The sequence below is a fragment of the Castanea sativa genome, chromosome 5 (genome assembly GCF_040712315.1).
Source record: "Castanea sativa cultivar Marrone di Chiusa Pesio chromosome 5, ASM4071231v1".
In the NCBI taxonomy this organism is placed as follows: Eukaryota; Viridiplantae; Streptophyta; class Magnoliopsida; order Fagales; family Fagaceae; genus Castanea; species Castanea sativa.
The window spans coordinates 30383238-30398944 of NC_134017.1; the positions used below are offsets into that span (position 1 = coordinate 30383238).

Genomic DNA, 15707 nt, shown 5'->3' on the forward strand with positions numbered 1-15707 from the left:
TTAAAAAATTAACATGACTACATATTTTAAAATTTTAATCATTGAATTGCATGTTCTTAAGTTTTTAAGAAACATGTAAAATTTGATGTCAATCAGATTTTGTTTACTATTCAACCTATAACTTTTTTTATACATAATTTTAGGCAACAAAAACTTAAATTTAAACATTTGATTGATGAGATAGTTATTGATTTTTGATCTTTTGAAAATTTTGTAAACATAGAGGATATAAGAAGAAAATGTAATGTAATGGTAGATTTGTGGAAATCCACATCTAATAAAAAAAAATTGAGTAGAGTTGTAGCCTTAATTTACAACTAAGTTCGTTGCCAAACTTTTTCCGTTTGTAACAATCCATGACCAAAATTAACTATTTTTCAAAATAGCAAATGATATTTTCTAGAGGATGTGTTGCTTAATAATGATATGGTATTCATAAAGATATAAATAAGTAAATGTGGGGACAAAAGGCCCAAGATATGTTTTTGGCCCATGGGCTTGAGCCGAGGACGTTTGCTTGTCCAAGGACGGGTTGGTGGTAATAACGATATTAAACTTATGTGGCGGATGAGGTGAATATAAATAATCCGAGGAAGACTACCTCCTCGGATGAGTACAGCAAGGATCGAGTGGTACGTTATGTTGACTAGAATGATATTTTAAAAAGTCGTAGGAATGAAGGTATGTTGAAAAGGGGGCACAGAGAGCAAGAGGGGTAAAGAAAAGATCTTACAGAAAGCTACTACCACCGCATTGAATGCTTTGTGCCAAAGTCTCTGGTTGCAATTATGAGGAAATGATACTTGAACAGGATTTTCAGTCTTACAGCTATTACCTAGGGACTTCCAAAAGAGGCGAATAGGACAAGTATCAAGGGGAGCAATCTGAATCTAGAGGAAGATAGAAGGGACTACAAGAGGAGCACAGGTCTGATAGAAAAGGAGGAGAATATTTGTAAAGAATCTTTAAAGTAAGAAGAAATATAAACATTTGGTTCTCGGCTTGAGTCTAAGGATAAATTTCATCTCATAAACTTGTTCATCTATATTATTTTGTGATCTTGGGTCATTACCATGACTGTTTAAGCTCATTAGAATCAAAATTTCTAGCCCACACTCTATAAATTCATTGTATCGGGTTCTTTAGGCTTACATCCTCCTTTTTGTTGGGCTGGGGCTTGAGGTGCGACCTTACAATTGGTGCCGTCTGTGGGGAATTTTGGATTTTTAGTGAGTCTAAAGTCTGTTCATGGCAAATTCAAGTCCACACCAAGTGAAGTCTAGGGGGTCTCAACATCAAGATGATGTTCACACTATTGAACAATGTGGAGATCGAGAGGGAAGTGTGCATACTACCCATACGAGCAAGAGCCAGTCATGAAGTGAAAGTAGAATCTCCCATGAAGAGAGGGTCATGGCCATGCAGGTGGAAATTGACAGTTTGAAGAGAAAGTTACGTCACGAACGACGGAGGCGGATTCAGTCCATCTCTGACTCTTCTTCTAATGAGAATGAGGATAAGGGGGATAGCTACAGGCGAAGTTTGAGAGCCCCCCTAGTGAGTCTTACTCGTATGAAGATGACGGCCACCATAATCACTGGAATAGGAATTCATCCATCAGGGGTTTAGGAACTGATGCTATGGGCAGGGCGCTGAATTAAATCTCTAAGTCTCCCTACACGTAAGATTGAAGAGGGAAAGCTTCCTCAGCATTTCACTTTGCCAACGTTCACCATGTATAATGGTCGAACTGACCCTGTGGAACACGTAAGCCATTTCAACCAAAGGATGGCTGTGCACTCCAAGGATGAAACATTGATGTGCAAGGTTTTACCCTCCAGCTTAGGGTCTGTTGCGATGAGATGGTTTGATGGCCTGGGATCAAGGTCCATTAATTCCTTTAAGGAACTCATTCGGCCATTTGGATCTCGCTTCATTACATGTAGTAGAGTCCCTCGACCTCTAGATTCTTTGTTGTCCATGGCCATGCGAAAGGGTGAAACCTCAAAAACATACAGATAGGTATTGAGAGATGTTCAATGAGATAGATGGGGATTTTGATGATGTGACCATTAGAACTTTCAAGGTCGGCTTACCCGCTGAGCATGGTTTGAGAAAGTCATTAATTGGGAAACCGGTCGGTAGTGTGAGCCAGTTTATGGATCGGATTGATAAATATGAGCGAGTTGAGGAGGACTAGCAGTTAGGTAAAGGAAAGGTGAAGGTGGTCTCTCAAGATAGGAGGGACTACAGGTCGGACAAGTACAATGATTTTCATCCTCGACAAGACTTCACCAAGCAGATGGGGGCTGGTGTTGTGCCATAGGTCGTAAACACAGTATTTCAAGAGCCAGTTCATCAAATTCTGGAGAAGATCAAGAATGAACCATACTTCAAATGGCCCAACAAGATGAACGAAAACCCCATAAGACGTAATTAGAACCTTCATTATCAGTACCACCAGGAAAGCGAACATACCACAAAGAATTACAGAAATTTGTGGTATCATTTGGAGTAATTGGTTAAGGAAGGAAGGTTGCAACAGTTCCTATATAGGCCCAATGGACAAGTCAGTCACACGGGTTCTAGTACTCAAGGGAACATCTCTTCGAGGCCTCTGTTGGGCACCATTAACGTCATTTTTGCAACCCTTGGAAGGGCGGATTCATGTCCCTCCAGAGTAATGACTGTGGCTCGACCACTATTCGAGAACTCTAATCATGGGTTGAAGAGAGCAATGATTGCACTGCAGTTGGCATTGAGTTTCTCGGAGAAGGATAAGTTTGGAACTATACAGCCACATGATGATGCTCTGGTGGTCACACTCAGGATAGGGGGTATGACATGAGGCGTGTTATGGTGGATTAGGGTAGTAGGGCGAAAATTATGTATCCCGACTTGTATAGAGGTTTAGAATTAAAACTAGAAGATTTGACTAGTTATGACTCACCTCTAGTAGGTTTCGATGGGAAGATGGTTATACCAATGGGACAAGTTAAGTTGCTGGTACAAACAGGGTCAGAAGTTGTAGAGGTCAACTTCATAATGGTTGATGCATATTCTTCATACATGGCTATTGTGGCGAGACCCTGGCTTCATGCCATGGGGGTTGTCCATTCCACTTTGCATTTGAAAGTGAAATATCCATCTAGGGACCGGGTTGAAGAGCTGGTCGGAAGCCAATCTACAGCGAGGCAGTGTATGGTAGCTGCAGTTAGATATTAGTCTGGAGTTGGGTCATCAGCATCAGATGATCATGATTTGTAGCAATTAAAGGAGCCAAAGTTATCAAGGGATCTATCGATAGAAGCAGAGTGTGAAGGCTTAGAGAGAGTTGCTATAGGTGATGATAAAGCAAAGTATTTTCAAATAGGCGCCTAGCTGCCTCCTTAGGAGAAGGAGGAATTGGTGAAGTTCCTTAAGGGAAACCTTGATGTCTTTGCTTGGAATGCTTATGGGGCCCCGGGGGTTGATCCGAGCTTCATCTGTCATCATTTAAATGTCAACCCTGCTGTGGTACCAAGGAAGCAGCCACCTCCGCGATCGTCTAAAAAGCATTCTGATGCTGTCAAGGAAGAAGTAATTAAGCTCAAGAAAGCAGGAGCTATCAAGTAGGTATTTTATCCTGATTGGTTGGCTAATATGGTGGTAGTTAAGAAGAAGAATGGCAAATGGTGGGTATGCGTGGATTTTACTAATAAGGCGTGTCCCAAGGATCCTTTCCCCATGCCTCGTATTGATCAGTTGGTGGATGTCATGGCTGGGCATCCTCGGATGAGTTTCCTAGACGCTTTTCAAGGTTATCACCAAATACCTTTGGCTTCGAATGATCAAGAGAAAACAGCCTTTGTTACTCCTACTGGAAACTATCATTATAAGGTAATGCCTTTCGGTTTGAAAAATGCAGGGGCTACTTATCAAAGGATGATGACTAGGATGTTTGAGTCTCAACTGGGGAAGAGTATTGAGGTTTATGTGGATGACATGGTAGTAAAGAGTAAAATGGTGTCAGAGCATGTTGAAAATCTTGAAAAAGTCTTTGAGACACTAAGGAAATATAAGTTGCGACTAAACGCTTCCAAATGCTCTTTTGGCGTGGGGTCTGGTAAATTTTTAGGCTTCATGGTTACACATCGTGGAATCGAAGTTAATCCTGATCAGGTTAAGGCTATTAACGGCTTGTAACCACCTCGTAATCCTAAGGAAGTTCAAAGATTGACAAGAATGATGGCTGCTATAAATCAGTTTATTTCTCGGTCCGCGGACAGATGTAGGCCTTTCTTCCAGCTACTGAATAAGTGGAAAGGATTTGAATGGACTAAGGAATGTGCTTTGGCTTTTCAACAGCTCAAAGAGTATATTTCTTGGCCAGAGGTAGAAGAGGTACTGTTTGCTTATATCGATGTGGTCACCCATGCTGTCAACTTGGTGTTGGTAAGGGTCGACAACGATGTTCAAAGGCCGGTCTATTATGTAAGTAAATCATTGCACGAAGCTAAGATTCGTTACTTACCGCTGGAGAAAGCCATCTCGGCAGTGGTGCATGCCACACGTAAGCTTCCCCATTACTTCCAATCTCACACAATTGTGGTTTTAACCCAATTCCTGCTCAGGTCTTTACTTTGGAGCGCTGATTACACAGGAAGGATTGCCAAGTGGGGAACAATCTTGGGGGCTTTTGATATAAAGCACATGCCACGCACCTCTGTGAAGGGTCAGGTTCTTGCTGATTTAGTGGCCGAGTTTGCTGAGCCCTCATTAGAAGAACATACGAAGAGGTGGGACATGGATGAAAAATCAGTTGGCATGATCTCCCTAAAGGAGTCTTTATCATGGAAGGTGTACGTGGATAGTGCAGCAAATCAACGAGGATCTGAAGTGGGGCTGGTCATAATATCTCCAGATAAGATCGTCATCGAAAAGTCTTTGAGAATGGGTTTTTCAGCCACAAATAATGAAGCCGGGTATGAAGCTTTGCTAATAGGGATGAATATGGTTTGAAAATTGGGAGGCAAGAATGTGGAGATGTTCTCGGACTCAAGGTTGGTTGTAGGCCAGGTGGAAAGGGAGCTAGAAGCTAGAGACTCAAGAATGCAGGAATATTTAAGTTAGGTTAGAGAATCTTGAATCTTTCACTTTTGTGCAAATTTTGAATCTTTCACTTTTGTGCAAATTTTGAATCTTTCACTTTTGTGCAAATTTCCAGAAACAGGAACACATATGCCGACTCTCTCTCCACCTTGGCAACATCCTCGGCACAGAGTTTACCTCGAGTTATTCTAGTGGAAGACTTGTATACGCCTACCAAGATAAATGTAAACGTAGTCTGAGTTCATCAGATCAAAGTAGGACCCAGCTAGATGGACCCTGTGGTGCTGTATCTTAAAGAGAATGTCTTACCTGAAGAAAAATCTTAGGCTAAAAAGGTACGTAGGAAGGCTCCTCAGTTTTGGTTATCCGAGAACCAAAAGTTGTACAAACGCTCTTTTGCTGGACCATATCTGCTGTGCATGCACTCTGAAGCAACGGAGTTGCTGCTAGAAGAACTGCATGAAGGGATTTGTAGAAGTCATATAGGAGGAAGATCCTTGTCTCATAGAGCCCTCACTCAAGGATATAGGTGACCTAATATGCAGAGGGAAGCACTAGAGTATGTAAAAAAGTGTGATCAGTGTCAGAGGTTAACTCCCAACATTCATCAACTAGGGGGAGTCCTCAATCCTTTATCCAGTCATTGGCCTTTTGCTTAATAGGGCTTGGATATTGTAGGATCTTTCCCCAAGGCAGCCGGGAATAAGAGATTTCTGCTGGTCGGCACGGATTACTTTATTAAATGGGTTGAGGCCAAGTCATTATCAAATATCAGAGATCTAGACACAAGAAGATTTTTCTGGAAGAATATTGTTACTTGGTTTAGGATTCCTCACACCTTTATCTCTGATAATGGTATTCAGTTTGATAGCAAAGCCTTTAGAAGATATTGTTGTGATCTTGGTATTACAAATAGATATTCTACTTTGGCTTATCCGCAAGGGAATGGACAGGCCGAGGCTGTTAACAAGGTAATTGTTGATGGGTTTAAGAAGAGGTTGAATGATGCTAAAGGGAGATGGGTAGAGGAGTTGCCTCATGTCCTTTGGACTTATAGGACTACACCCCGTAGATCCATGAGAGAAACTCCTTTTTCGATGACTTATGGAGCCGGGGCAGTAATTCCTCTTGAGATAGGTTTCCCAACGCTAAGGTCAAGTTCTTTTAGTCCGAGAGATAATAATGGATTGTTCGAGAAGAGTTTAGACCTAGCTGAAGAACGAAGGGAAAATGCTATGGTTCAACTAGCATACTACCAGCATAAGCTTAAACAAGGTTATGACTCGAACGTTAAGCTAAAACCACTTGCGCCAGGGGACTTGGTGTTAAGGAAAGTTTTAGGAATGGCAAAAAATCCAGCTTGGGGAAAACTATGGCCAAACTGGGAAGGGTCATATCATATCACCTCAATAGCTGGAATAGGAGCTTATTATCTGGAAGATTTGAATAAAAGGGTTGTACCCCGTCCTTGGAATGTAAATAACTTGCGAAGGTACTATTATTAATGAAGCATTTTTTAGTTCTAAATATAATCTACTACTTTATGCGTTACATTCGTTCTCTCTCTCTAAAGATTCAAACAGAACATTGGCTATGCCTGGCTCCTCAGACCATATACCTTGAGGAAATTAATATCTTACATTATCTCCATAGATCAAGAAGAACCTTGGCTATGCCTGGACTCTCGGACCATATACCTTGGAAAGATTGATATCTGTTAATTTTTTATATAAGTTATTGGATAAACCTTTAGTTATGCTTGGTTACCTGGATTGCCTACGTCAGGTAATTTACCACCTCAAGCTATTTTTCTAAGTGTTGGTGTTCATATTAATTATGGTTTGTCTCTCTGACCACATACTTTTGGGGATACTTGGAAAAGTGATCTAGACAATTGGAAGTCCATGAGCATCGCTTAAAGCATTTGTGAACACAACATATATCTCGTTTTAATCTGTTCGATATCTGGATGCTTAATAAAGAGCATCATGTTTATGAAGAATGATGTGATTGCTTACTCTGCTATAATGCATAGATAAAATATATATATATATGGTAAAATAAGTTTGGGGAATGTCTTATTGTCTCCCTAAATAAATGCTGAAAAAATAAGATTTACGCAAAGAAAGTACACAAATATAACAATCAGGAATAAAGAAATTATAGTTTTTTCATTGATTTAATTCTCGGAAAAGGTCAATGTGCTTACAAAAGTCTACTTATATAGTTACAATAGAGAAGATATAACAAAAAAGTTGTAGAGAAAAGTAAATTAATTGCTAAGGAAATAAAATCCTAGGGCCTAGGCCTTGGATGTAGGGGCAAGATCTTCTTTGGCTGGAGGAGGAAGGTCATCTCTCTTGCTTGGTTGGGAGGTGCTAGTGGCTTTCACTGTCGGCTCGACCTCTTTAGGTTTGGCCTTTGCCTCTTTCGCCTTGGTGGCCTTCTTGGCCTTGTCAACTTCCTTGGTCTCTGAGGGAGGCTTGACTCCTTTGCCTTTGCCTTTATCTTTCTCCACCCCATCTTTTTTGCTCTGGTCGCCAACCTAGCTAGACTATTTGGGAGCCACAAGGGGAGGAGGAGGGAGGTTTTGTGCAGCCGAGAGCTACTTAGAAGAACCTAGGATGGTGGTAGAGGGAAGAGTAAAGGCAGTGGGAACTTTACGAATATCGGGATGGTAGTATACGCTCCAAAACTGCCTCCACTCCGAGGAAGCAGGGACCCCTGCAAGATCGAGGGCTTTTTCCCAAGTCTCTTTGCAATAATCCCTGCATACCACGGCCAGCTTCTCAGCTAACCGAATTTTAGTTTTTTCAATTCCTTGGTTATATGAAGCTAGCCGTGAGGCCTCCACAACTTCCTTGGCTGCCTGAGCGGCGGCCTTAGCTTTCTCCAGCTCAGCCTTGAGATCTGAAACCAATTTCTCCTAAGTGGCAAGATTTATCTCTTTAAGATGAAATTTTTTGCATTGATCTTCAGCCCGTCTCTAAGCACTTTCTATGCCGGACTCAACACTTTTTTGCCTTCTCTCCTCAACGATCAGTTTGTCAGCCCATTCCTTTTTCTCTTCTTGCAAGGTCCCCAAGGCCTTGATAGTCTCGGCGTAGGCTTGGATCTCAGTGCTGGTCTCCTTCTTAGCGTCCTTGACCCATTCCTCAGCAATGAAGACTTCTTGGATAGCCTGTACAAGAATAGTAAAACTTAAAAAGGGGGGGGACATTTATTTAATTAGTGTAAGAGTGAGGCTTACCACAACAAGGTCCCTTTTCAGTAACAAGAAGAGGTCTGGCTGCTTCATACGCTTTAGAGCGTCCATGTCCTTTGGGAGAAGGAAAGGCAGCTCTAAAGCTTCTGCGACATATGCCAAGTGCTCTCTTTGAAATTCTCTTATAGAGGCATTCAATGGGATGGCAGCCCCTTCCACCTCCAGCCGAGGAGCCCAAGTGCGTTGTTGGCGCACCTCGGGAATAGTCGTTTCCTCTCAGTTATCAGTAGGTGTGATATGCTTACCTTTGGCCACTTTTTGTTGTTTGGCCCCCTTTTGAGGAACCAGTTCTCCCTCCTCTAGTTCCTACTCCTTTCTTTTCTTCATTAAATCATCTATGGGGAGTAGGTCGGTTTTGGTTGTGGTTGTGGATGAGGGAGGGTTTGGTGGTAAGGTGGGCAGAAGTTGGGTTTTTGGGGCTTCTTTGGAAGATGACCCTCTTGTCCTACCGGCCATTAGATCCCTCAAGCCTTTCCTCAGATTTAAAGTCATCGATTCCTCCTCGGCTTCGCTATCTACTTCGGCAATTACCAAAGGGGGAAACCTAGTTGTTGTCTTGTCAGGCTCGCTCTCGGTGTTTGAGAGGTCAATAAGATTAATCCGCTCCTCTTCTTCCTTCTCTAATTGGAATTTTTCTATTTCTTCTTCGAGTGACAAATGAGAGGAGGAAGATTCTTCCCTGGGGGCTGCTACTTCGGAGTGACCAAGAGGAATTGCGGCTATTGGGCGTGCAAAAAGGATGACAGAAGGTTCGTCAGGCAGTTCCTGTAAGGCGAAGAATCCCACTTTGGCGACGTTTATTCTTCTACGTTTACGGTCACCTACGATGATGGCGTTACCAATGTCTTAAAAGGTAGTCGATGGAGGTTCAAAGTCCAGGATAAGATGGGCTGCCCTCAACTGCCCGTCTTCACTCACAAACACCTCGATCTTAAAATTCTATTAAGGTCCTTGACGTTGGAGAGACTCAAATGGGGTGCTACGTGTTGCTTATCTGCAAAAACATCCAAGAAGCCAAATATGATTAGACCAAGAAACAACCGCCACCTAAAGAGAAACTAAAATACAATAAAAACATGAACAATAAAGTTAGAAGAACTAAACCCCATACCGAGGGACCTAATCCTATGGAATCACACCTGGTGTTCCCTCCTCGACTGGACAGTGAGGATTGTCGTACCACCACCCGAAGGTGATTAAGTAATCGTCCTTCATGCCTTTGTTAGATTTAGGAAGACACGATATGAGCCTAACGATGTTAAATCTAGACTTTAGGTAATACCCTGAGTCTTTAAGTGAGCGACACTCATACATATGGACAACGTTGTGCCATGTGAGTCTCAAACCCATCTGCTCGTTAAGAGCGTCGACACAACCTAAGATTCTAAATATGTTAGTTACACATTGGTGCGGTCATAATCTATGATTATACAGGTAATCTCGGGTTACATTCCCTATGGGAAGTGTCATTCCTCCTTCTAAAAATGTGATTATGGGAATGACAACTTCCCCTTCTTCCCTAGCGGTATATAATTCATCTGGGGCAAAATACCTCAAACCCACTCCTTGGGAATGTGGTATTTAGCTCGGAAACCCTCCATATTGGCGGGAGTATCTACTAGACATTTGAATCTACCAATTTGGACGAAATAAAAATGAAGATTTAGAAAAGAAAAGGGGTAAAATTAATGGCCGATGAGGATGGCCGAGGAGAAAAAGAATCTAGAAGCGTGAAAACTTATGAAGGAAAGAACGGAGGACTCTTCAGGAACTTCTTGGAAACTAAGAGAGTAAAGGATTCTTAAGGGATGATTGATTTGCGAAGTAATGAGAAAGTTACACCCTTCCAAACGTTTTATATGAAAGGTGGGATACAGTAGGAGTTATCTCGCTAAAAATTTGGGTGAAAAGATTATGGCCCTTAGATCTACATCCCACCGTTGAACGTGAAGGACAGGGCGCTACCTGGAGCATTTAATATGGGCATCGTGGGCTTCAAAGCATCAGAAACAGTTTCCAAAGGGGGAAACGACATTCTCACGTGTGGAAATTTGGGAAATGTGTAGAAGTTGTTACATTGGGTCTAAACTCCAATTTTATCCTCGGATGGGGGAGAAAAATGAAGTTTTGAGGGGCTATTGTGGGGACAAAAGGCCCAAGATACGTTTTTGGCCCATGGGCTTGAGTCGAGGACGTTTGCTTGTCCGAGGACGGGTTGATGATAATAACGATATTACATTTACAGCCCCGAAAGCAAATGTAGCAGATGAGGTGAATGTAAATAATCCGAGGAAGACTACCTCCTCGGCTGAGTACAACAAGGATCGAGTGGTACATTATGTTGACTAGAATGATATTTTAGAAGGTCTTGGGGATGAAGATATGTTGAAAAAGGGGCACAGAGAGCAAGAGGGGTAAAGAAAATATCTTAGAGAAAGCTGCTACCTCCGCAATGAATGCTCTGTGCCAAAGTCTCTGGCCACATTTACGAGGAAGTGATACCTAAACAGTGATTTTCAACCTTACAACTATTACCTAGGGACTTCCAAAAGAGATAGATGGGACAAGTATCAAGGAGAGCAATCTGAATCTAGAGGAAGATAGAAGGGACTATAAGAGGAGGACAAGTCCAGTAGAAAAGGAGGAGAATATTTGTAAAGAATCTTTAAAGTAAGAAGAAATATAAACATTTGGTTCTCGGCTTAAGTCCGAGGATAAATTTCATCTCATAAACTTGTTCATCTATATTATTTTGTGATCTTGGGTCATTGCCATGATTGTTCAAGCCCATTAGAATCAAGATTTCTAGCCCACACTCTATAAATTCATTATATCGGGTTCTTTGGGCTTACGTCCTCCTTTTTGTTGGGCTGAGGCCTGAGGTGCGACCTTACAGTAAACAATCAAACTTTAATGTATATTTTCAACTTGAAATAGAATGCCAACTACAATTGATATTAGATTATGAAATTAGTTTTAAAGATCGTAAATTTCTTATATGTTTTTATCACTTGTTAAAGTATCTATCCAATAGGGCATTTGTAATTTTTTATTATGTTTTGGGATGTTGATATTGTCTAGAAATGAAACTATTGTATTTATTTTAATTATATGCTCAAATGGTAGACTAGACTCCTTTGTGCAATTTTGTTTTAGTTAGCAATGTTGAGATTTGTATAATTTTATAATTATTGAACAAGTATTAATTTGTTAAGCTGAGCTTATTATTGATTTGAGTGGTGAATTCAAAACAATGCATATTACACCAATTAATTTGCTACATGACTTATCAAATGGCAAATGCAAAATTAAAGAAAAAAAAATCATGTGAAAAAATACGGGATCAACCCGACTTGCAACCTGAATGACTAGACCAGTTTCTAACAACCTTTTTTTTTTTTTTGCCTAAACCTATTTTCAACACGAATCGAATTGACCCAACCCAAACCGACCTGCCCAGCCTGATTTGCCACGTCTACCCAAACCCAAATTCACAACTTATGTGTCATCTTGTGATTGATGCACCAGATCTATATATTTCATTAAGTACCCATGATGGTCTTATTTGTAATTGTAGTCTAATCACATGTTGACACCCAAGTCTATTCAAAAATTGGGTGTGTACGTGGACAGACTATTCCAAGTTTAGTTACCCTGTCTCCTGAGTCTGAGGGGTTAAAAAAAGGTACCAAGGCCAAGGTTAAGCTCTACAAATACAGAAATACTGTACTCAATGAGATTTTGGGTTTTTGGGCTCTTGATTCATCCAAGTTAATAGGGAATTATAGTCTTTTACCCCTATTTTGAAAAATATTTGGCAATATGCCCCTATTTCCAAACTATTTAAGTTCGTGCCCCTATTTTGAAACTCGATTTTCTCAAAATCGAGTTTCAATGAAAAACTCGATTGGTTTAAAATCGAGTTATGCACGATCAAACTTAAAAAATAAATAAATAAATAAATAATAAAATAAAATAAATAAAAAATTGCATGGAACTCGAGTTTATGGGGCTCGAGTTTCATATAAAACGCCGCTATAGGTCTTATAAAACGCAGCTATAGGTTATGCATGATCAAACTTTAAAAAAAAAAAATTTGCATAGAACTCGAGAGTCTGGAGCTCAAGTTCCATATAAAATGCCGCTATAGGTCTTATAAAACGCAGCTATAAGTTATGCATGATCAAACTTAAAAAAAAAATTGCATGGAACTCAAGAGTCTGGAGCTCAAGTTCCATATAAAACACCATTATAGGTCTTATAAAACGTAGCTATAGGTTATTCACGATCAAACTTTAAAAAATATATATATGCATGGAACTCGAGTTCAAGAAGCTCAAGTTCCATATAAACACCGCTATAGGTCCTATAAAACGCAGCTATAGGTATGGAACTTGATCTCCTTGAACTTGAGTTCCATGCAATTTTTTTTTTTTTTTTTAAGTTTGATCACCCCATACTCGAATTTCTACTAATCGAGTTTTTTTTATTGAAACTCAATTTTAATAAAATCGAGTTTCAAAACAGGATACGAACCTAAATAGTTTCAAAACAGGACATATTGTCAAATATTTTTAAAAATAAGAGTAAAATGCTAGAATCCCAAGTTAATATGGGCCTCTCGTACAAATCACTTTCATTAATGTGAGAAACATAGGCGATGGACAATTCGCATTTAACATGGTCAAGTAAGAAACAACCGGCAACAGCATGTGCCTTTTTTTATTTACAACTACAATAATATCTTCCGTGATACGTGATAGTGATAGTGATAGTGATAGATATCTTTCTTCAACACCTTCCTTAGCATTATCGAATCTGAAGAAATTCTGAATAAGATTTCTTCTCTTCTCTGCTCCTCTCTGGTTTCAGGTAACAGTTGGGATCTTTCTTGGGTTTTCAATTTCTGTCATCAAGCTAACATCATCAGATCTTGTCTTTTCCTGCCAATTTATCTCTAGGATTCTTAACACTCTTTTCTGACCAAATTAAACTGATTCAAATTTTATATCTTTGCGAGGCTGGGATTTTTGTGATCTTTGATGGTTTTTTTTTTTTGACTTTGCAGTAGTTTCTGCTGTTGTTTCATTTGCAATATGCGTTAGCTTCAATGAAATTGACTCTCTCTCTCTTTTCCCTTTCATTTTTTGGTTGTGGGGTTTGATTCAATTAGGTTAGATCAATTGCTGGTGTCGCTTAATTTCTTTTATAGAAATGTTTGAACAATGTATTTTATATCATGTATTTGTAGGACTTTATTGTTAGATCAATTAATATACTGTTAAGCTAATGCTTAAATGATTAAATTAACTGTTTCCCAACTATTCTTTTGGGAGAAATGGTAGATTTATTATGGTATCAGAGCAGATGGTCCTGACTACTGAGTTCAAAACCTTGTCTCAACTCTGCCTTCCCTTTATAATGTACTTATAATCTCTTTGTTGTTGCTCTGGAGAAACCCTGCTGCGTTTTGTTTTTTTGTGTTTGTAAAACAGGGGGAAAATCAATGATGAAAACCTCAGATGTGATGAAATGTCTTCAAACATCTCCAAAATTTTATAACTGGATATTAGGAAGGTTTCTTTCTCTCTGTTTTGTACTAAACTTTCCTTATTGGTGTTTTTAATTGCAATTGGTTGCTAATTGTTTCCTGTAGGGGCAAAAAGAAAAGGTCTGGTTATGATGGATGAATTACCAGACCAGTTAGTTTGGGACATCTTAAGCAGGATTAAGAAAACCAATGATAGAAACTCTTTGTCTTTAGCATGTAAACGCTTTCATGAGTTGGATAATGATCAAAGACAATCCATTCGGGTTGGGTGTGGATTAGACCCTGCAAATGAAGCTTTGACTTCACTATGCAATAGGTTTCAAAACTTGGCAAAAGTGGAGATAACTTACTCTGGTTGGATGTCCAAACTAGGAAAACAATTGGATGATCACGGGCTTCTCATTCTTTCAAGTTGCTGTCCTTCTCTGACTGATCTCACCTTAAGCTACTGCACATTCATCACTGATGTGGGTCTCCGTTACTTGGCTTCTTGCTCCAAACTTTCCGCTTTAAAGCTGAATTTCACCCCAAGAATCACGGGTTGTGGCATATTATCTCTGGTTGTGGGCTGTAGAAATCTTACTCTTCTACATCTTATCAGATGCTTGAATGTTACCAGTGTTGAGTGGCTTGAATATCTTGGCAAGCTTGAAACACTTGAGGACCTTTCAATTAAGAACTGCAGAGCAATTGAAGGTGATTTAGTTAAGCTAGGCCTTGGTTGGCAAAATCTAAAACGGTTGCAATTTGAAGTGGATGCTAATTACAGATATATGAAGGTGTATGATAGGTTAGCTGTGGATCGATGGCAAAAACAGTGCATCCCATGTGAAAATATGCTGGAGCTTAGCTTGGTAAATTGCATCATCAGCCCAGGGAGAGGTCTTGCTTGTGTGTTGGGAAAGTGCAAGAACTTGGAGAAGATTCACTTAGATATGTGTGTTGGAGTAAGGGACTCTGACATTATTGGTTTAGCCCAAAGATCAAGTAATCTTCGCTTTATTTCATTGCGAGTTCCATCTGATTTCTCACTGCCTCTTTTGATGAACAATGCTTTGAGATTAACTGATGAGAGTTTAAAAGCCGTGGCTCAGAACTGTTCAATGCTTGAATCAGTTAGGATATCTTTTTCTGATGGAGATTTTCCTTCATTTTCTTCATTTTCATTAAGTGGAATACTTTCCTTGATTAAAATGTGTCCCGTTCGTGAACTTGCTCTTGACCACGTGTATTCATTCAATGATGTTGGGATGGAGGCTCTTTGCTCAGCTCAGTTTCTTGAAATCCTGGAGCTCGTCAGATGCCAAGAGATTAGTGATGAGGGGCTGCAGCTTGTGGGCCAGTTTCCCCAATTGCGCATCTTACGATTAAGCAAGTGTTTGGGGATTTCTGATGATGGTTTAAAGCCACTTGTGGGTTCATACAAATTGGAATCGTTGGCTGTGGAAGATTGTCCTCAAATTTCTGAAAGAGGCCTTCAAGGAGCTGCAAAATCTATTTCTTTCAGGCAAGACCTGTCTTGGATGTACTGATCTTGTTATCAAGCCTGTTTGGTTTGTACAGTCTTTATGGAACTCTCACAAGCATCCACTTACCGTGACTAATCCAGAAAGGTTCTCTTTTTCTTTTTTTGGGTGTGGTTATAACCTCAACTATTGAAAGTTGAAATATTCATTGTGAATGTAATATATGTACTTCCTGTTATTAAGTTGATTTTTCTTACCATAAGTACGGTTGTACGGTTGTTTATTGATTCTCAAAAAAAAGAGTACAGCTGATTATTCACTTACCGGTTAGTTG

The 15707-nt window shown here is 40.0% G+C and overlaps 2 protein-coding genes across 2 annotated transcripts; both read left to right on the forward strand.

Moving 5' to 3' along the window:
* Nucleotides 1-3927: 3927 nt before the first annotated feature.
* On the forward strand, nucleotides 3928-6596 carry LOC142635053 (uncharacterized). Its single transcript, XM_075809269.1, has 3 exons — nucleotides 3928-4161; nucleotides 4348-4964; nucleotides 5918-6596. The coding sequence occupies exons 1-3, from the start codon at nucleotides 3928-3930 to the stop codon at nucleotides 6594-6596; spliced, it is 1530 nt and encodes a 509-aa protein (XP_075665384.1).
* A 6528-nt stretch (nucleotides 6597-13124) lies between these two features.
* Nucleotides 13125-15691, forward strand: LOC142633395 (F-box/LRR-repeat protein 14). The gene is made up of 2 exons (XM_075807626.1): nucleotides 13125-13228; nucleotides 14013-15691. Exon 2 carries the CDS (start codon nucleotides 14036-14038, stop codon nucleotides 15437-15439), a length of 1404 nt encoding a protein of 467 aa, XP_075663741.1. The 5' UTR covers nucleotides 13125-13228; nucleotides 14013-14035; the 3' UTR covers nucleotides 15440-15691.
* Nucleotides 15692-15707: the final 16 nt, after the last annotated feature.

What these genes read in the sequence shown, in the direction of transcription:
- LOC142635053 (XM_075809269.1), top strand. Translation starts at nt 3,928, where the DNA reads ATGACTAGGATGTTTGAGTCTCAACTGGGGAAGAGTATTGAGGTTTAT. An exon ending in TCGAAGTTAATCCTGATCAG is followed by an intron (nt 4,162 to 4,347) that starts GTTAAGGCTATT and finishes GCTTTTCAACAG; the next exon opens with CTCAAAGAGTATATTTCTTG. An exon ending in GCCACAAATAATGAAGCCGG is followed by an intron (nt 4,965 to 5,917) that starts GTATGAAGCTTT and finishes TACTTGGTTTAG; the next exon opens with GATTCCTCACACCTTTATCT.
- LOC142633395 (XM_075807626.1), top strand. Translation starts at nt 14,036, where the DNA reads ATGATGGATGAATTACCAGACCAGTTAGTTTGGGACATCTTAAGCAGG.